This window comes from Sus scrofa, chromosome 7 (genome assembly GCF_054392235.1).
Source record: "Sus scrofa isolate SSC_HxYL_T2T_F1_AM1 chromosome 7, Sscrofa_HxYL_maternal_Yorkshire_Landrace_v2.0, whole genome shotgun sequence".
Lineage (NCBI taxonomy): Eukaryota > Metazoa > Chordata > Mammalia > Artiodactyla > Suidae > Sus > Sus scrofa.
Window position 1 is genome coordinate 22,350,507 of NC_139389.1, and position 22,313 is coordinate 22,372,819.

At 41.3% G+C, this 22,313-nt stretch overlaps 1 protein-coding gene and 4 non-coding genes across 5 annotated transcripts; 1 reads left to right on the top strand and 4 right to left on the bottom strand.

The window, feature by feature from the left end:
- Positions 1–2,332: 2,332 nt before the first annotated feature.
- LOC100522686 (olfactory receptor 2B11-like) lies at positions 2,333–3,277 on the bottom strand. The gene has a single exon (XM_003128233.3). It carries the CDS (start codon positions 3,275–3,277, stop codon positions 2,333–2,335), a length of 945 nt encoding a protein of 314 aa, XP_003128281.3.
- A 7,780-nt stretch (positions 3,278–11,057) lies between these two features.
- TRNAT-UGU (transfer RNA threonine (anticodon UGU)) lies at positions 11,058–11,131 on the bottom strand. The gene has a single exon. It is a non-coding gene; the product is annotated as a tRNA-Thr (tRNA).
- Positions 11,132–14,023: 2,892 nt separating this feature from the next.
- On the bottom strand, positions 14,024–14,105 carry TRNAL-AAG (transfer RNA leucine (anticodon AAG)). The gene has a single exon. It is a non-coding gene; the product is annotated as a tRNA-Leu (tRNA).
- A 1,792-nt stretch (positions 14,106–15,897) lies between these two features.
- On the top strand, positions 15,898–15,970 carry TRNAM-CAU (transfer RNA methionine (anticodon CAU)). The gene has a single exon. It is a non-coding gene; the product is annotated as a tRNA-Met (tRNA).
- Positions 15,971–18,450: 2,480 nt separating this feature from the next.
- On the bottom strand, positions 18,451–18,524 carry TRNAT-CGU (transfer RNA threonine (anticodon CGU)). Its single transcript has one exon. It is a non-coding gene; the product is annotated as a tRNA-Thr (tRNA).
- Positions 18,525–22,313: the final 3,789 nt, after the last annotated feature.

Below are 22,313 nucleotides of genomic sequence, written 5' to 3' on the forward strand. Positions count from 1 at the left end.
CCAGCTGCACCACAGCAGGAACTCCTCAGAGTCCCTTTTGTGCCCTTCTTGCTGACTGGAATGTAGAGTTGATGGCTGGTGCTATAGAAGAAAAGGTGCATGCAGAGGATAGCAAAAGGTGGAAAGGACCTGGATCCCTGATGATTCCATGGAATAAAAGCAACAACCCTTAACCATTTACCCTTGGACTTCTTTTACACAAGAGGGGTACACTTTGTTTATTTTTAAGATCTTTTACTAGCAGCTGTCCTAATTTCTGATGTAGGGTGTCTGTACCTTGACTCCCTGTCTGGGATTTTCTTTTCCATTTTTTTTTTTTTCTTGAATCTGATTGAGCCCACTGTCTCTGCTGCCTCTCCCAGGTACTGATATTTAGGAAAATACAAGTTTGGAGGGAAGACAGAGAATTAGAAAGAAGTGATGTCTATGGTAAAGTGACTGGGGAAAAAGAAAAAAAAGGACAAGAGATTCCAAAGAGGGTCAATATTTAACCCAAGCCCACTTTTAAGTGACATGTTAGGAATACTGCATACAGTCTCTGGGAGGTTCAGCACCCAGAAAGCTTGTTTATTCTAAGTGGAGTTACAGTAAGATATACGTCAAATTTAGTTGGGGAAACAAAGATAAAGATGGCATTCAGGGCCTGAAGGGGAAAGAATGGAAGACAAAGGCATGAAAGCTCGAGTGTACCTGTGTGAGGGGTGCTGGGGAAAGTGAGGCCAATAGAATAGGGTTAGTAAAGAAAATTTTCTTTCATTCTTTCTTTCTTTTGAAAATATTTCTTCATTGGGACAAATTTGTGAAGGGGGCTCTTGAATGTCAGTCTGAGGAATTAGATACAGAGGCTTGATGACATTCACAAAAATCAATTGCAGAGAGTCAAGGGATCTTTGAGAGATTATATATTCTAATCTCATAATTCACAGATGAGGAATCTAAGGCCTAGATGTGTAGGTGACTTGTCTAAGGTCACACAGTGGCATAGTGGATACTAGAACCTAGTATCTTTCCTCACCCATGTTAACTCCCTTTTAAAGCAACATCTAACAAGTTACCAAGGTACTGATTGCCACAGATTCATAAAACAAAGGAAGAAAAAGTGAGGAAGAAAAGCAATGCTTAGGGAGTTCCTAGCTCACAATGCCTAGTGAGCTGTGGTGTAGGTTGTAGATAGATGCGGCTTGGATCTGGTGTTGCTGTGGCTATGGTGTAGGCTGGCGGCTACAGCTCCGATTAGATCCTTAGCCTGGGAACCTCCATATGCCGCAAGTGCGGCCCTAGAAAAGACAAAAAAAAAAAAAAAAAAAAAGCTATGTCTAAACCTTTAACTACTCACTTGAAAAATGTTATGGTACTTTCAATTCTGGGTTATGGGTGTGCATTTTTCTGTAAATTGGATTTAATTATGTTTAGGATGAAAGTGGCCATTCTGAAGCTTTATATTTTAAATTAGCCAGCCTTGATGTCTAGAAATAGAAAATCTGTCTTAGCTCACTCTGAGAGAGAATCTAGTCTGTGGATACTTTGATGTCAGAGAAATTCAGACAGATATGGAGAGTGTTCCAGTGGCTTCTCTGAATTCTACAAGGAACAAATGCTGCTTAACAGTCTTACTACAGTAACTAAGACAACATGATTTTGATCACTTGTGCTTTTTTTTGCGTTGAAAGAGATATGACCTCTGTTTGAAGGCTCTTCCACACTTATTGCACATACAGGGTTTTTCTCTGGTGTGGATTCTCTAGTGTTCAGTGAGATGTGAGCTTAGATGGAAGGCCTTCCCACACTCGTCACATTCACAGGGTTCCTCCCCAGTGTGAATTCTATAATATCTTGTAAGATCAGAACTTCCACTGCAGGTTTTCATTCATCAGAGTCATAGGTTTTTTTTCTCCGGTATGAATTCGCTGAGGTTTAGTAAAGTTTGAACCGAATCCTCATGGATTCTAGTTGGATTCGTTTCCACTATGCCATAATGAGAACCCCCAAAAGGGTTGGATTTTGACTGAAGTTTCTTCCACACTCAACACTGATAGGGATTTTCCCCTGTATAGATTCTCTGATATCCAATAGGATTCATGATGTGCATGAAGCTTTTCCCACAGTGATCACATCTGTGTTTTTTTCCTTCCTCTGTGTTTCCTAGATGCCCTTCCAAACCTGTCCTTGCATTTCTTGAAGGTCTCCAGAATGCAGAAAAATATTCCTCCTCTGCAGATTCTATTGAGTATTATCTTCTGTGATTCCATGATTTTGATGGAACATCTATTTAATGGAGGATATACTTCAGGTTGTTGTTGGTCTTTCCCATTCAGAATAAAGCATTGTTTTCTCATATTCTCTTGAATAAAAAGACCCTCCTTAGAAGTCTCCTCAAAGCTCCTTTAACGTCCTTGTTCCTCAAGGTGTAGATGAATGGGTTGGCCATAGGAGTAATAACACAGTAAAACAATGTCAGAACTTTGATAAGGTCCTGAGGGCTGTCCCCTGAGGGCTGCATATAGATGTAGATGCCAGGGCCATAAAACAAAGACACTACTAGTAAGTGCGATGAACAAGTATTGAAGGCCTTATGTCTCCCATCAGCAGAAGGGATTCGAAATACAGTTTGGGCAATATAACCATAAGAGATAAGAATCATGGAGAGGGGACCCATTGTCAGGAAGGTGGCCACCATGGACAAAGTAAGCTCATTGACTGTGATATCCACACAAGCCATCTTAATTAGACCAGGCAGCTCACAAAAGAAGTGGTCCAGTTCCTGGTTCCCACACAGGGGCAGCTGGATTGTGAGTGTGGACTGCAGTAGAGAATTGGCCAGACCAATGAGCCAAGCAGTGCTGGAGAGCTGCCGGCAGAGCTTGTGGTTCATGATTACAGAGTATCTCAGAGGTTTACACACAGCCACATAGCGGTCTAAGGCCATGATGCCAAGCAGGACACATTCAGTACAGCCTAGCCAGTGAAACACATAGGCCTGGATCATACAGCCTATGTAAGTGATATTCTTGTTGGGCCCTCCTAAGTTGACCAGCATTTGGGGTACAGTTGTGGTGGTGAAACAGAGGTCCAAAAAGGAGAGGCTCATGAGGAAGAAATACATAGGACTTTGGAGTTGGAAATCTAGTTGAGAGACCAGAATAATAGCAATGTTTCCCAACAGCGTGAACATGTAGGAGATTAAGAGGGCGAAGAAGAGAGGAAGATCCAGCCATGGATACTTCGTGAAGCCCATCAGAATGAAATCCTTTGGAAAACTTTCATTCATGTGCTTCATTGACTTTTGATGGGGACACCTGCTAAAATCAAGGAAGATAAGGGTGACTTAAAAAAAAACCTGGGTTGGCAGAAGTTTTGATGATACCGGGAAAAAATATTTTTTATGAAGGAGGAATGAAGTACACCCTCAATAGAAATCATAACAACATTAATGAATATAATAATTATAATTATTATTACAAAGTCACATTTAAAAAATCTTTTAGTGGTTTCATTTTTTTTCTCCCTAACTCAAAGCCCTGTGTGGTAAGTCAGTGGACATGCTAAGGTTCTTCTGAATCACTAAAGAAGCCACTGGGAGGTGATTTTTCCCAGCTACCTTGACCTTAAGGGCGTAGGTAATGTAAGAAGTGGAGGCTTGGGTAAGTGCTTAGGTCATGAAGGTGGATCTTTATGTATGGGCTTAGTGCTTTTATAAAAGAGAACCCACAGGAATTCCCGTCCTTTCCACCAGGTGAGGTTACGGCTAGAAGGCACTCTCTAAAGTGGCCTCTTACCAGACACAGAAACTGTCAATGCCATGATCTTGGATTTCCCAGCCTCCAGAACCGTAAGATAAATGTTTTAATAGGTCATCTGGTCTCTGGCATTTTGTTAGAATAGCCCACATGGACTAAGACACATGTTATCTGGGAAATGCAAATTAGAACAACCATGAGATGCCACTACACACCTATTAAATTGGTCAAAATCCAGAACAATGACACCAAATGCTGGTGAGGATATGGCACAATAAGCAATCTCATTTATTGCTGGTAGAAGTACAAAATAGTACAACCACTTTGGAAAGAAGTCTGGCAGTTTCTTACAAAACTAAACATATCGTATGATCCAGCAATCACACTTCTTGGTATGGACCCAAATGAGCTGAAAACCTAAATCCACACAAAAGTCTAAACACAGATGTTTAACATCTTTATTCATAATTGCCAAAATTTGGAAGCAATCAAGATGTCCTTCAGGGGGTGAATGAATAGACTGTAGTACATCCAGACAAAGGAGTACTATTCAGTGCTGAAAAAGAAAACAAGCTCTCAAGCCATGAAAATACATGGGAGAAGCTTAAATGCTTGTTACTAACTGAAAGAAGCCAATCTGAAAGGCAACATATTGTATGATTCCAACTACATGACATTCTTTTCAGAAAATGCAAAACTGTGAAGACAGAAAAAGATCAGGTTGGCAGGGTTTGCGGGGAGGGAGGGATGACTAGGTAGAGGACAAAGGATTTTGAAGCAGTGAAACTACTCTACATGATGTTATAATGGCATATACAGGTCATTATACATTTTTTCCAAATCCAGTACCAAGAGTGAACCATAATGTTCCTATGGACTTTGAGTGATGAAGATGTGTCTGGGGAGATTCATCCGTTGTAATGTTTGTACCACCCTGGTGAGGGATATTGATAAAGGGCGTGGTTGTGCACGTAGGGGCAGGGAGCATTTGGAAAATTGCTGTGCTCAGTTTTGCTGTAGATGTGAAACTGTTTTAAAAATAAAATCTTTTTTAATTGTGATGCTTTCTTACTGAGTAGGATGCAGAGTCAAAGGAACAGTCTCCTCATGGCCCTCTCCATACCCATTGGGTAAACAGGGTTAGGTTGCTGCAGGCTCAAACAGGGCAAGGAACGCTACAGGTCCTTGCTAATTTGGGGCAGAAATTTGGAGACCGTACATGGAAATGAATTCTGAGAGTGTTGGACCAAAGAAATTAGATATGAATTTGTCATAATTATTACCTTTAGCAGAGAGACTTATTAATTAATTAAAACTGCTGGTATGGTTTTGTTTGTTGTTGTTGTTTTAGTCAACACTAAAACTTAAGTTTAAAGTGACCCACCTAAATGATGCTGATTTGTCAAAATTCCCTTAGCATGCAGCAGAAGGCCCCTGAAGATGTTTTAAAGTTATGTTACATTTGTGTTAACTCAGTTGATGAGTACAGACTGATGATGAGAAGATCCCTTGTCTTGTCTCTAAAAACAAACAAGCAAACAAAAACAACAAGAATTGTACTATCTGATCACCTGTGAGAACTAACTGAGAGGAGACTTTTTTAAGGTAATTATAGTTCATTACATGATTCCATTGTGACTAGTGTTTATATAATCATGAAAGTGTAAACTCTCCATGATGATCTAACCAAAAAGTATGATATAAGAGTATCTGGAGAGAGAGGCACAGTTCTCTCTCTGTCTCTCTCAATCTCTCATCTTCACTCTCACCTTCTCTTTGTTACATAAGGGTTAAAAGTTCTCATTTTATATAGAAAAAAATACTTTTTAAAACTAAAAAGAATCCAAATACAATGAAAGCTTGTTATTAAGAAATAGAGATAAATAGAAGAAAACACTGAAATTATTAAAACTTTGTTACCTCAGGAGAACAGGAATTGAGAGTGAGGGATGATGAGAAAGGAACTGCTCTTTTTCAATGTAAGCCCATAGTATTATTTTATTTTTTAAAAACTTAGAACATACATGTCCTCAATATAAATGAAAATTAAATAAGAAGCAATGAAAGGGATTTTAATATCTACCTATGATGGTGAAGGCATTTGAGGCTGATACTTGTTTGAAAGTGTGGAAAGCACATATTATGAATTATGGCAGCATAGGCTGCATACCTGGTGTAGTGGAAAACCAGGTTGTAAAAATAACTTGGGTCCAGGATATGGAAAACCTGGACCACTAAGGAGTCTGATCAAATGAAGATTTTTTTTTCTTTCAGAAGTGTGAAATGATTGGAACAGCACTTAAAACATTTAGCATGGCTGAATAATGAGGGATTAAAGAAGAGACTGGATGGAAGTTGGGAGGTCAGCTGGGAGGCTACTGCAAGAGTCTACAGGAAAGGACAGTGGCCGTGGGAACCAAAAGCAAGGTGTGGGGCTGGGATAGAGGAAAGGGCTCAAAGAATGTTTGACGTTTTCATCTGAGGTGCTGAGACAATGGAAATTCAATGAACAGAAAGACGCCTGTATGTAAGGATGGGTAAGAATACATAATGTAACCCCAAAAAGACCTCCTAAAAAAGGTAAATTTAAAGCTTGGCCTGTAACAATTGGCCTGAGGGTCCATTCACCAAAGGTGGGATTCCTGCTTCTCTCAGACACCTCTAGGTCAATCTAGCCAATTTACCAAATACCATACAACTACTTGAATTCTTGGCCAGGATGGTTTGTTGCAGCTGTTTAACTACACAGAGCCCCGGACAGAATAGGAGCAGAGGAAGAAACAAGGGAATACGTCTCCAAAAACGGAAAAGATAACAGACTATGACATTTTCCAGAAAATTCATATATTTGCATATGAAATGGCAGAAGAAAGAGTAAAACAAGATCCTGTGGTCTCCCTCCGCTGTCAAATCCGCACTATTTTGTCATTGGTTATTGTTTATATTGTCTGATCCTTAAATTTATCTTCAGAGTATTGGCCTTTAATTATTAATTTCCCCTCTTTTTTTCCTTTTCCTTTTTAGGTCCGAACCTGTGGCATATGGAAGTTGCCAAGCTAGGGGTCAAATTGAATCTGCAGCTGCAGGGCTACAACACAGCCACAGCATCCCCAGATCTGAGCTGCATCTGGAACTTATGTTGCAGCTTTCCACAATGCCAGATTCCTAGCCCACTGAAGGAGGCCAAGGATCAAACCTGCATTTTCACGGATACTATGTTGGGTTCTTAACATGCTGAGCCACAGTGGGGACTCCTAATTATTAATTAATTTTAACTCCTCCCCAAAAAAGATAAAAATTTTACTGAGAAATTCTTGTTGATCTTCACATAGGAGTGTGAAAAAATTAACAGAGTATTGGCTTTTAGAGGTTTTTTTTTTTTTTGGTCTTTTTAGGGCCGCAACCACAGCATTTGGAAGTTCACAGGATAGGGGTCTAATCGGAGCTGCAGCTGCCAGCCTACATCACAGCCAAAGCCACTATAACCTACAACACAGGCCATGGCAATACTGATCTTTAACCCACCAAGTGAGGCCAGGGGTAGAACCCACATCCTCATGGATACTAGTTGGGAGTGTTACCACTGAGCCATGACAGGAACTCCTAGAGAACTGATTTTTAGCAACTTGACCTGTTTGCTCATTCCTCCCTGTCTCCTAGATAACTGGATTTTTGGACAAAATTCTGGGATTGAGAACAAAGGAACCATTGGTCTGGCATAATGAGAACTCATTTAACCCATGGAAACATCTTACGCAGCTTGATCTTGTCCAAAACTCAGAACCTTCATTTCCCATCCCACCCCCGACAGGGTCTGGTTTTATTTCCTTTGAGTGTCCAGAACACCTGAAAAACCTTCATTTTCTATCTCAAAACAAAACAAAACTGAATAAAACTCAACACCATCTAGGCTGGTATGGATAGAAAGACACATCACCAGAACATACCTTTTCTCATTTGAATTTGTATTAAGCAAGTGTCTTTAGCTATAGAAACTTAGTCAGGAGAAAGGTTGCAAAAGGATTGGATTCCAACAATCTTGAGAGCAGGAAGCAGGTGCGATCAGGCCAGGACATCAGTAAGAGCAACCAAAGGTCTTAAAGTGGCAGGTATGGTGAAAGTGATTCTGGAGGAATCATATAATTTTTCCTTGTTCCAAGTCTGATTCAAAGGCAGATAAAACCAGTTCTCACCCAGTGTGCTGGTGATCCCACAGGGGCTGTCATTGGTGAATTAATCTCCCTGGAGACAGTATCTCCCTTTTATTTACAGGTTTGGTTGTGATTATAGTTAGCATCAGTTATTCTACTCATTAACCTCATCTTAATATCAAGGGAGAGCAGAACTTACCCCAACAATTTTCAGAAAGATTATAAATACTGTGCTAATAACAATAATGATGATGATAATGGCTTAACACATCCTAAGCAATTTACCTCAATTGTTTCATGTAATGTTCCTAATAACTTTTTGAGGTAGGTACTGTTATTGTCTTCATTTTGCAGTTAAGAAGTTTAAAGCTTTAAAACAGTAAAGAATTTGTTCAAGGTTCATAAGGCTCTCCCATCAAGTGACTGTTTTGCAAATGTCATGAGTAAACATTCCCCTGCCTCTTCCTGGGCAACCATGGCATGTGAAAGTCCCCAGCCAAGGACCACTGGTAGCATTTGGAAGTCTGGGACCAGGGATAGAATCTGAGCCACAGTGGGTTAAGGACCCACTGGGGATCGAACCCTGGATGCTGCAGAGACAACTTGGATCTTTAACCCATTGGACCACAGCAGGAACTCTGAAAAATTGATTTTTAAAATATCCTTAGTGTTTGGTATACTTGTTATTTGGTCTTGTCAACCATAACGAAATTTCCTTGGGGACAAGGTTTATGTCCTCTTTTTCAACTGGTTTAAGCACAGCACTGATTAAGATCCTCCTTTTATTTCTTACAAATGCAGGTACAACTTCCAGCCATCTCTATCCCATGAAGACTATCTCAAAGCAGGTCACTCCTCAGAACAAGGTAGAACTAAAGAAGCAATTTGAAAAGTACTTGAAAGACCAAACTGTTGCCTAACTATCTGATACATTTGTCTCAACACATTTTTTACATCAAATCTGCCTTTTCAGGCTTCACTTGAAAGTTATTAGATGCTGTCATAACTAGGTTCTACTCAGAGATAACCATACAGTCCTCACTCTTCCTACTTGTTACGTACTGGACTGTGTCCTCCTAAAACTCATATGTGGAAGTCCTAACCCCCAATGTGACTACATTTTAGGATAGGGCCTTTAAGGAGGTAGTTACTTAAATGAGTTCATAAGGGTGGGGCCCTAATCCAATAAAATTGGTGTCCTTACAAGATGAGGAAGAGACACCAGGGCTAGCTCCTTGCTCTTACTGTCTTTCTGTCCCTCCCCTTCCATGTACAGAAGAAAGCCATGTGAAAACACAGTCAGAAGGTGGCCTCATACAAAGCATGAAGAGAAGTCTCACCGGAAACCAATTCTGATGGCACCTTGATCTTAGACTTCTAGTTTCCAGAACTAAAAGAAAATAAAATTCTGTCATTTCAGCTGCCTAGTCTGTGCTATTTTATGGCAGTCCTAACCGACCAATACACTACCTTTAAAGAATCAGGGTGCAGGAGTTCCCGTTATGGCACAGTGGTTAATGATCCAACTAGGAACCATGAGGTTGCAGGTTCGATCCCTGGCCTTGCTCAGTGGGTTGAGGATCTGGCATTGCCATGAGCTGTGGTGTAGGTCGCAGATGCAGCTCAGATCCCATGTTGCTGTGGCTCTGGCGTAGGCCAGTGGCCACAGCTCTGATTCAACCTCTAGCCTGGGAACCTCCATATGCCACAGGAGCAGCCCAAGAAATGGCAAACACACACACACACACACACACACACACACACACACACACAAAAGAATCAGGGTGCAAAGACAGCATGCCCAAGGCAAAAAAAAAAAAAAAAAAAAAAAGGAAACAGAGCCTAGGAGATAGAGAAGATTAGTTCAGTTTATTTATACAGTCTGCTCATTTTTTCATGGAGAACCTCCTCCATAGATTCCTGAGGTTTCACTTTGTATTTTCCTCCTCCATAAATTAAAAAAGTTAAACAACTGTTCACTGGGCTGATAATCTTCCAGCAGAAAACAGAAAGTTAGATCAGGATCCCTAATTTATATGATATGACTAAGGTTTGAGATCAGTCTAAGTTGCTTAATTGTATTTAGCTCTGTGGCCAAAAACTTCATTCTTGACTCTAATCAAATAGAAAAACAGATATCATTAGAAAAGCATGGGTTCCAGAATCAGAGACCTGAGTTTGAAATTGAAATTTGTCACTTATTATATTACTGTGAATATCATTGAATCTGTTTCCTCATCTTCGAAGAGCTGATTATAACACATATTTGACAGGATTGTTGGGCTGATTCAATGATGGCATATCTGGGAACATCTGGTATATGGCAGACTTCCAGTATTGCTAACTTGATGATTAGAGGGTAAGTAGGTGTTCATGAATCAGTACAAAAGTGCTAATAGCATAGGTGGGCCTCACTTTCACTTCTGCTCTCTGTGAACGATTCTAAACCAGATTTTTGTAAATGTGAATCATTTGCTTCAAAATCTCTTGGAGTGCTTGTTAAAAACACACATTTCTGCACCTTTCACCAAAACAGAATTAAAACCTCTGGGGCTGAGTCCCAAGAAGTTGTATTTTAACTAGTTCCCTAGGTGATTTAAATGTATACTAAGCTTGGGAATCACTTATTCTGGATTTCTAAATTGTAGAACTAAAGTTTAGTTTCCAGTGGGACCAATCTGTGTATTTCCTTTGGGACTAAGCCCTCCCTTGAAGACTGAGGGCATGTAAGCAAATATAAATTACTATTATAATTTAATAATATTTGGAAAATCATATATAAAAAAGATAACAATGCTGAGTTCCCTAGAATCACTAATAAAATTATATGATAGTTTAGAAAAAAGCTTTAAGAGTCAGGAACTTTTTTTGTTGTTACCCCCCCTAACACCCCCCCCCCAATTTAATAAGAGGACAAGGAAGAAGCAAAGATGAAAAATCAATTTCTGAGTTTCCTAGAATGTCCGGGCCATTACGAGTCCATTTTCTTTCTCAGTTTTCTCTCTTATAGTTACCACTTTAAAAAGACCCAAGATCTCCATGGGAGTGAGAATTTTTTCAGTCACAACCTCTTAGGAGTATCAGAATTTACGGTAATGCCAAGTAGGGTGGAGGATTAGGAATTGCGGGGTTTTAGAGTTGCTGTTAATAAGAAAGACGAAAAGAGTTAAGGCCCCACTGGGATTCGAACCCAGGATCTCCTGTTTACAAGACAGGCGCTTTAACCAACTAAGCCATGGAGCCCACACCTGAAAGGCTTTTAATACTAGGTCTATTCTTACCGTAAAATTAAACACTCGACATAATCTTTGCGATCCAGTGCAGTTTCTAAACTCCAAAAAGATGTTTTGTTACCTAGCTGCGCTGCAGAGATAGTACAAGTGGGAAAATTTTCAGGGAGCTTGGATGTTGGAACCAATAACATTTCGATTAACGCAAGTATAACTATCAGTTAAAAGTCCAGGCTACTCACTTTTCCCAAATGAGATAGTCCTCTAAGCGCAAAATTTGCTGTTACTGCACCTGGTCTTTTGTAACTTAAACTCTTCATTCGGATGTGCTAAGTAAGGAACTCTAAAAATGGAACTACTGAAAGTATCTTTGACCGCCGGGTTAGGGCACCTCATGTCCCTACTCATCACTTGCACTTAAGCAGTGACTTAGCGGGGAAGAATGGGGAACAGAGAAGAGGGGGCTGGGAGTATAGAATTTAGCTACACACAGGCAGCCACATCGCTCTCCTAAAATCCTAAACCGCCGATGTCAAGTACCTTGTCGTTGTCAGACAACCACAGATGTGGAGCCCCTTGGGATGGGGGGGCGGGGAGAGGTGGAACGGTCCCCGGTTGGCCACAAGGTATTTCTGAATTCAGGTACAGGCCTCCTAAGGTGAGGATCCTTGAGATTCCAGAGAGCCACGCATTGCCCACTCCTTGCCCATGCGGGCCTGATTTCGAGTGCACTAGGTCATCAACCCGCAAAGACGGCAACGCCTTCTCCCCTCTCACTCGGTCCCAACACCCCGCGAAGGCCCCTCCTTTCCCCTCACGTCGCATTCCCCACCGCGACAAGCCGAGAGTTGGGCCAGAGGTCCGAGGGAGGTCCACCCGACCCCACTGCTGGCCCCCCCGAAAGGCATCACGCGGGAACTGACCGATGGGATGGTGGTGGGATAAAGCGGGTGAAGCTTGCAGGTAGGCATCTGATATTCCCGGGGGTGGGACTCGAAGCTCCTATTTTGTACAAAGAAAAGCAGAAAAGTGGTGTATTTGAACATACTGTCTTAATTTTTTTTTTTTTTTTTTTTTTTGCGGGGCGGGGAGGAATGAGAAAGACGTTTAATTAAAAGCCCTTTTGGAGGTAGCATGGGAGCCTTCTAGGGTATATAACTGTTGATGTTTTTAGAAACGTGGGTTCAGGTCCCACCACCACACACCATCCCCTTCAGGTTGGCAGACAAAACGCCAAGAAAAAGGCTCTTAAAAGCTAACAGAAAACTTCCACTTCGAGGAATCAGCTTAACTGAGATGAGTTATTTCACAGAAGGCCAGTAGTTAAAGATGTGAGAAACTCTTAATCCAGTCTTTTCCCCTGTTCTAGTTCCTGGAGTTTTCCAGAGACATCCACTCTACAGAGCTACAGTGAAATAATGTTTTCTACCTATCTGATTGGGAAACAAACAGAAACACTTGTTTGTGGTAGCCTTGCCTACCAGCACTTGACATTGTATTAGTTTCCTGTGGTTTCTGTAACAATCACCACAGCTCAATGGCTTAAAACAACAGAAATTTGTTTTCTGACAGTTCTGGAGGCCAGAAGCCCAAAATTAGTATCACTGGGCTGAAATCAAGGTGTTGTCACAGACATTACCTCTTCCTGAGGTAAGGGGAGAATCTGTCCTTGCCTCCTCCAGTTTCTGGTAGATGCCAGCCTTCCTTGCTTTGTAGATATTATTCCTATTTCTGCCTCTGTATTCACACTGTCTTCTCTTCTGTCTCTGAGTAATCTCCTTGTCTTTCTCTCTTGCAAGGACATTCGAGATGGCATTTACACTCCATTTGGATAATCCAGGATAAATTCTCCGTCTCGAGATTTTAACTTAATCTCTCCTGCAAAGATTACCCCCATTTCTTTTGCCAAAGTAATATTTACAGGTTCTAGGCATTAGAATGAAGATATCTTTTTGAGGGCCACTTTCCAGTCTACCCTGGTGTAATAATATTCTGATTCTTCCATCTACAGGCGAGAGATTAACTGGTTATAATTTCAGTTTCCTTCCGTGTAAAATGGGAAATAATATGAAATGTCATATATTATTGAGAATATTATGACAATGTAAAGAACAATGACAATATGTGGGGCTTAGAAAGAGGTAAATGGTTGTTAATTGTCATTGTCATGGCAACGTTCTGTGCTGGTCAGGGTGCCAAGGAAACAGGTCCTTCTTTAGCTCTATAGGAGGATATATTAGTAACATTCCGGGAAGATTAAGAACCACTGGAATTACCATGACAGAGATGATCTGATTTAGCAACTGCACTTTTAGAAAGTTCTCTACTACCACACACTTACATAATGCGGGTATTATTTACTGCCACATTGTTAATATTGTTAAATGTTGCTGGTTAAATAAGGATATGTCTGTAAAATGGAATACTATTGAGACAAAAGAAAAAGCTCTTTCTATGTTGATACAGAAACTACTGCAACATAATAATAAAGGCAAGATGCAGTGGAATAGGTTTGGAAGTACAAAATGTCAGGAAAATAATAGGCTTCTCTTGTCTTGCATGCCAACAATATACCTTGAAGGTAACCCCAGGCTCTGATATGTTTGCTTGAGAAATAGAATCCGATGCTGGAGTGGAACAAGGTGAGGTGAAGGTGGACAGACTTTCACTGTACATTGCTCACATTTTAGTAATTTTGAACCATGTGGAAGTTTTACTTATGACTATACGACCATTTTAAAAACATTTTAAAAAATTTATTTCAGAAATCCTGTTCCTAGATATAAACAATGGACAATCAGACATTTTCCCCTCTTAATTACTCCCGCGACGGGAATAAACGCATGTTCCCAGTCTCAGGTAACTGTTACAAGAGAACGAGTGTAGCAAAACAATAAAGAACAGCTGGCAGCGGTGGGATTCGAACCCACGCCCCCGAAGAGACTGGAGCCTTAATCCAGCGCCTTAGACCGCTCGGCCACGCTACCACGCAAACACCCCTTCTTAAACTCTCCTTAACTGTTTAAAAAACACAACATGTTCGTGATGCTTTTCTTCTAGAGCTTCCTCCTCCCTTCCCTGCCACCAATAGAATCAGCAAATAGGTTCCTACCTGGAGATACCCACTTTTGCCTCCTGTGCTATGTTTCTGATACTCGAGAGTAAAGGGAGAAGCACCCAATGCCTAATATCCATCAAACTAGAAGAGGATCCGTCAAGAAAATGATTTGTAATCACCACCTCTGACGCAGCGCCGGAATAGGACGCAAATATCAAAAGTCTCCAATTTGTCAACTGTGTTTGGGAGTCTGCAGCGGGAAGTTATTTTTAATGTCCTCGCCTAGAAAACACAGAAGCTCTCCTCCCCACTCACCCGGAACCTGACCCGTTGTTTGTATGTCTGTGTGTGATTTCTTACTGAAGGAAACAACTGTGCCGCTGTGCAGACCTCCTTATTGCAGAATGTGATCACGGTCTGAATTTACGAAGTTCAGGGAGGGGATCAGTTTGCGTTTGGTGCTCTCCAGGCCCAGAGAGCACGCGTTCCACTCGCTCCAAACCAACGCGAACTCGCCAGGTCCCCGGCCTTTTTTCTCTAGGTCTCTGCCTCTAGGAGGCTCATGCTCCCACTGATCGGACCTGATGCGCCAGATGCTGCACCTTTAAGTGAGCCCTAGTCATACTGTTTTCACATCTACTGAGTAGCCTCAGGTTTATTGGCAAGTCACTTAAGCTTATTGGGTCTTACATTCCTTATATATAAACTGGAGACAGTAGCAAAACTTGTCTAAAGCGATAGATAGATAGATAGATAGATAGATAGTAGCCAATATATGTAAGATACATATAAATTGCTTGAAAGTGTACCTCACCCATAGTAAGCACTGAATAAAATTTGCTATCAGTATTTGTATCACTATTAACATTCATTGAACAACTTTTTGTGTCAAGCGTTGTCTTTTAAATAATACTATAAAATATCATCCCATTTTACAGATGATGAAGCTTTTAAAATTGACTTATATTTGCAAGAAAACCAGGTGATTTTTTCCCCCCTAAATTAATAGACAGCACATAGAAGATTTACACTTCAGTCCTACAATTTCAATTTCGGGACATTTTCCACTTTGCTAGATTGAAAGCCAGGATATCCTTTCTACCATTGTCAATCATCTCACCTCATCTCCTCCCCCTTATCTCACCTCTTTTTATATTACTCTGGACTTCTAGCCATAATAGAAGGGCCTTCAGGTCATGGCCATGGTCAAAGGCCTTGATTGTAATGGGAATACTGACAGGTAAGGATGCTTCAGAGCTAGATAAGGAGACTGCGGCTTCCTGTCATCAGAGGTAAGCATTTTTCTGTGCCCCTCATGGTTGCAGTTTGGAAATCTTCATGCCCGTGGGCCCAGCTCAGGTCCCTCATATACCATCATATCATCATATATCATCATATGTATCATCTCATATATCATCATATCATATGTATATCATCATCTATGCATGTCGTTAAGTAGGGACACTGTGAAATCTTATGAAGTCTAATGTCTCCCAGCAGTAAATGGTGTTTAAGACAATGGGAAAAAAGGCCACCATGATGCATATTTAATCAAGGATAAAATCCAGAAATAATTTTGATCAATCACCGTGACATACTCGGTATACACAGTAAACACAAGACCTAGCTTACTTTGAACTCTATTATAAAAATCTGACTTAGAAAGTCCATGTAAACCTCAAAGAGAATCTAGAGTTATAGGGAAAAGCACAGTTATCAGTGCCTTCTTAGCGCAGTAGGCAGCGCGTCAGTCTCATAATCTGAAGGTCCTGAGTTCGAACCTCAGAGAAGGCACAAGTATTTTGTCTTTCACCAGTAGGAGGAAGCAGGGTAGTAGATGAAAGACCTCGCTGATCACCACTAACTCCCAGTAGACCTGCTGTGCTTATAAATGGGGGCTCTGTCTGTTCTTCAAGATTAGCAGGTACTTTTGGTACCAACTTGCTTTGATAGCAAGACATACCATAAATCTGCATCAACTGTCCATTTGCCGCCCTAGAAAATTACCTTAAAACAACATAAATTTATTATTTCCACTTCTGGAGATCAGAAGTCTGAAATGTATCCTACGGGGCTAAAATCAAGGTGTGGCAGAGCTGCCTTCTTTCTGGAGGTCCTGGGGAGAAGTCATTCCTTGCTTTTTCCAGCTTCTAGAGGATGCTCCCCTTTCTTGGCTCATGTTCACATCACTCTGACCTCTGTTTCTGTTATCACATCTCCTTCTCTGACCCTCCTACCACCCTCTTATAAGGACCTTATGATTACAGCCAGCCCATCCTGATATTCAGGATAATCTTCCCATGTCAAGATTCTTAATAACATCCTTTTATTATGCAAGAGAACATATTGACCAGTTTTAAAGATTGGGAAATGGTATCTCAGGGAGGGAGAGTGGAAGACATAATTACACCTACCTTAGTCTACCCCCTGGTCCCCCCAAATTCACACCTGTCCCACATGAAAAAAATTCACCCCATTTCAATCTCCCCCCAAATCTTAACTCATTTTAGCATCAACACATCTAAATCTCATCAATTCAAAAATTGCAAATATCATCACTTAAATCACCCAAATTTGGAGTGAGTGAGGCTCTGTGTATAATCAATCCTGGGCACAAGTTTTACTTTATTGATTGAATACTTATGTGCTAGATATCCTTTTAAAATATTTTATATTTTCATGAAGTCCTCCCATTACTTCTATTAGGTAAGCCTATTACTACTGCCATTTCACATGTGAGGAAAGTGAGGTAAAGCAATTTACCAAATGTCCCTTCACTACTAAGTGGAGCCCCTAAAGTTTGAATGCAAGAAGCAGTGTGAACTAGTTCAATAAAGCCCTAATCAAAACGAACAGAGATGAGACCCAGCAATTGTTGGGGGTCAGCTTTCTGACTAGTATATTTTTTGACCCCGCCCCCAGCATGTGGAATTTCCCAGGCCAGGGATCGAACTTGAGCCACAGCAGTAACAACTGCCAAATCCTTAACAGCGAGGTCACCAGGGAACTCCCGCTTATTTAAGCTTACTACTTACTCATCGTTCTTAGTGTAACTATTTCTCATTAAAAAGTTTTTTAAAAATTAGCATTTGCCAGTGATTTTGCCCAAAGAACAGGATAACACCCTGGTTACTCTGCCCCCACCCTATACTCTCCCCATACTCTTTCATTGCTTTATTTCTCTCCACAGACTTCATCATTATCTCATATGCTTATTTAATTCACTCCTTTCTTTATTTTTTGTGTCATCCCCACCAGAATGTAAGACCATGAGAGCACTGCTTTTTGTTACCTTTGTTCGCTGCTGTATTTCATGCTCTTAGGAATATGCCTGGGGTGGTTACCAGAGGCTGGCATAGGAGGGAGAGGGGTGACCAAAAGGTACAAACTTAAACTAATAAGTCGTGGAGATGTAATGCACAGCTTGGTGACTATAGCTAACAGTACTGAACGTATATTTACAGCTGCTAAGAGTTCCCATAAAAGTTGTTTAGAAGTTCCAAGAAAGAAAGAAAGAGAAGAAGGAAGAAAGAGAGAAATATGTTTGGTACATAAAAGACCAGTAGTTTATGTTGTTGCATTAATGGGTGAATGAATGGGAGACAAAAAGACACAGAAGTTCCATAAATCTTTGGGACCAAAACTAAATTGCTTTAGATATCTGGCAAAATTGTACAACTAGCTCTTTTCTCACAGCAACTTTGTCCTAGCTCTGGGGTATTTGTATCTAGGACATTTTTCCTTCCAGTTGGTCATTATTCCTGAAGTTTTCTAGTGTTTTCTTTAAGAGAAATAACACAGGAACATAATTTTCTCCTCATATTCCCTTCAAAATAGCAAGCATGCCCCTGCAAACATCCTAATTTTCCTGTGTAACTAATAGTGGATTCATTTATTGTATTTAATGAAATCAATTAAAGAGCTGGAGAGTGTTAGAATCTGGAGAAATTATACATATCTTCCCATCTGGGCGCTTTAAACTGTAATACATTGTAGGTGCTCAAGAACATTGTACCAGTTTAAGGCAAAACATATGAAAAGTGACTGAGGTAAAATCACATGCAGTCAGTGTTCTTTGGAGGTGGTTTGCATTTGGATTGGCACCTACATAAGAACCTATTTCTTTTTAAAAGTAGGGAATCTGAGCAAAGTGCAATCCTACAATTTGTATCCGACTAAGTTCTAACGCAGTAAATTCGGTGAGAACTTGTGGGGGTCAGTAGGAAGACATAGTTAACATAAAACGAAGCTTTTCAGCTTTCTGAGAAAAACCAAGGCCCTACTGGGAGTCGAACCCAGGATCTCCTGTTTACGAGACAGGCGCTTTAACCAGCTAAGCCATAGAGCCACCTGGAAGCCCCACGCGGGGTCGAATCTACCTCATTTTACTTTGGTTGGGTGGAAAAAAATTAGTTTACATGATTTAGTGCCTTCAGAAAATATGCCAATTCCAGGGAGGGTCTTTCACTTCCTCAGAACGCGCTGGAGACAGAAAAATACAAAAGAAAAATATGCAGTTGAAGCATTGGACAAAGGATTTTTCTATTATCTCAAGGAAAAGTGTTACAGAAAGTCGAGGCTGGGAAATAAGCAGTAAAGACGATTTCAAGGAAATATACATATACTTTAAAAAAAACTTTAAAGGATTTGCATGGAATAACTGGCCATATGTGACAAAGAAAACTCATTTGCGGTACCTGCAGGTGCCAGATTGACGCATCTCTCGGGTGGAGCCGAGGGACTGGGCGTTAAGCCAATCTTCCTTCAGCTACAGGTGTCAGCCCGGTTGGTTGCTCCCCACATCCCACCTTGCCATTCTCGAGAGCACAGTAAAGATCCGTCCTAAGAACCTTCCATCTGGAAGCGCTGGGGAGGGGGCGGAGGCGGGAGTGGGGGCAGGGAGGCAGGAACCCCTGCAGCTTCCGCCTCAAGAAATTTGGTGAGCTTTTGAAAAAACTCCAACAGGAAACAGAGTGTGGACTTCAGTTACCCCCCCCCCCCTTTTTGTGCTCCTCTGTTCCTCTCGGATTAGGTTTTTCTACTCAGGTAGTTCTGAAACCCAGCTCGTGAGGGGGTAACGCCTTCTCTCGAATCCGGTCCCTGCACCCCGCAGTGACCCTCTTCCCTCCGCCCACCAGTCGCATCCTCCTAGGCAAACATCCATTTTTGTACTTCCTTCCAAGAACAAATGTATCCATGTATCATTAACTCACTTTTTACTCAAAGATAGTATATCCAGCAAACTCTTGTGCACCTTAATCACTTCAAATATCCTGGAGTGATTCCTGTAGAAAAATATAAAGAGCAGGATTTTCGCTAAAGACAGGCCAAGGTAGAGGCCTAGTAGGGCCTGACTAAAATTTGGTCAAAAAGGAAGTCTGCCAGATAATACACCTTGAATCTGGACCCAGATGGAAACCACAAGGGTCAGAGACTGAGGAAACAGAAAACCAAGGAGCTGAATTGTCCGCGTCAGCCCTGGACCCTAGGAACATCTAATGGCTGGGAGGAAGGGGCAGTGTGGCAGAGGAGCTGGTAGCTATGTGGAGTACTTATATTTTCCTCATTCATCCTATGTCAAACTTTCAGTATCTTCTGTAGATTCTCCATTCCCTAGAGCAGTGACCTTCAAACTTTAGCCTGTACTAGGATCACCTGGAAGGCTTTTGAAAACAGGTTGCTGTTCCTGCCCATTTCTGATTCGGTAAGTCTGAAAGGGATCCAAAAACTGCTTTTCTAACAAGTGCTCAAGTGATGCTGTTGGCTGCGGGTCAAGGGACCACACTCTGAGAATCAATTCCCTAGAGATGGAAGGCAAGCCAGAGAAAATGACGCCTGAGTGAAGGCCTATGTTGGGGAATTCCTCTAAATAATGAGTTGTTCATGGAGGGTAGCAAATGGTCTCCATAGCCTTATTCAGATGTGATTTAACAGTAGGTCCATCCATTCTCACCTGCTCTGAGTGCTGTCCTCTAATGGCCTATAGCTGCCCCCTTTTCAGAATATTACCTTCAACTGCCTTCTTCAGAGAACCCTTAGCCAAAGGGAGCTGGCTCACATTGGCTATGCCCTTGGGGCCCAAGGGTGAGCCCATAGCAAACAACTGACAGACCTAAGTTATAAAAGGTCATTCCTCTTCCTTCAAGATGGAAAGAATTATAGTGTAATTTATCCAAAATTAAACTCCATAGACATTGCATTCTTACAACTCTGTTTTCTCTGCCCTATTTTGCTTCAGTGATTCCCTCTTCTGAGGCCACCCGCCAGTAAATTCTGCATACCTGAATCCTAGTCTCAGCTTTTGTTTACTGGGACCCGAAGCCACATCGAGGAGTGTTCATGAGACCACAGAGCAAGATTTGATGTGTTTTGGGAGGGACTTCAGCTACTCTTTATCAGATTTGGGGAACTAACACGGGCACTCTCAAAGTCCAAGAACCACCAGTGTCCACACTGTCCACAGGGAAGATACTACATCTATGCAGTAACTGTCATGGAGGAGACTGCATTGGGGTCTTAATTGCAGGGGTGGGCTGCTTGACAAACGGGGAATAGAATGATTCGAAAGGGGTTGAGTCCTGGTTCTCTGCAACTTCAGAACATCCTCCTGCTCAGGGACTCTCCTCAAAGGTTTTATCATTAGTGGAGCCTTAGTGATTTTAGATGCCTGCCAGGTGGTTTGTAGGGGTAGTAGATTTATATGACAACACTGGTCTTGGAATCAATTAGCTCACAACTATCTAATTTACATGGGAGATCGTGGGAATGTCAGGTTCAAAGAAAAAATTTGCAGCATTAGTAGAGCCAGTGATGATGGTGATCACCACGATAGTCCTAGTCAAGTTTTCAGTGCTATAACAGCCTGGAGTTTCTGAGATCCTCTTGGGCAGTCTGCCCCTCCCAGAAGGTTCTGCCTGTGGCTTTCCTTGGGGACTAAGATCTGTCACGTGGATTGGTGGGAAAGGGAGAAGGGGAAAGCTGTATCTCTTGATCTTTTCTTTATAAAGACTATCAGCAGCAGCAGCATCTGCAATGTTGTGATCAGGATGGCTGCTTCCACACCTGCCCCTCACCTATACTCATCTCCCAGGGAAGTTAAGGAAATTAGTTTTTCATTATTCTGGTCTTGGTTTTCCCCAGAACATCCTGTCTTTTTCTCTTCAGAGCCAGCCACTGGAGGGCATCAGGAGTATGACACCTGGATTTTCCCGAGCAGCCGGTGGCAGGATTGAGACCTCTCCTAGACACTCAGGCATAATGCACTCATGTTGAAGCTGCAGTCCTCCACCTTCCTCACTTTAGGTCTTTACTGTGGAGCAGCAATGTTGCTCCCCTGGAGGGTTCACTTTGATACACCACCGTTTCCTGATTTGGCCTGAACCAGTGTCTTGAGAGAATTTTATACATTGTTTCACCCCATCCTCCTCACCAACTTCCTGCACCTGGAATATTCTGATCTGAAAACAGAAGCAGATTTGGAAGCCTTCTGAGGAGTGTTGAGTTCCCTAGAGGTTCTCAAGAAGTGCAGAGATTTCAAAGAAACTAAAAAATGAAACACACCTTTCTCAGCTACCAGAGCTGGCTCTGTAATCCCCTCACTGTCCTAACTGCCCTAGTGCTTAGTAAGAGACTTATAAAGTCTCAAATCCTGTGGGTTATGGCCAAGAATGGCCAGGTTTTGTTTTTTTTTTTTTTAATCAATTTTTTTCTTACTAGGTTTTGAGTTCAAGAAGGCAAAACATCCAAATATTTTGAAACTATTTTCCATTTTTCATGTATGTCTATTACCTATGAATTGTTAAGAGTCTTAAGAATCACTGTTGCTGTATAAAGATTAAGTCAGGGATCACATTTCTATTTAGGTACACAACAGGGTTATAATGTTTGACATTACTCACTGATGTTTAAATTTCATGTTATTTTTAAGTGCAAAAAAAATATTTTAAAGTGCCTGTACCTATGTTCATAGTAACTTGTGAAAAGGGAAAGAAAAACACCTATTTTGTTCCTCATACAATCTTCTCTTTCCTGTTTTTGATATTCTGAAATTCATCTTAATATAAAAGACTGAACTTAAATTCTAAAAGAGCATGGGCTAGATAGGGCTTCCAGCATGTTCTTTACTCCTCTGATTAGG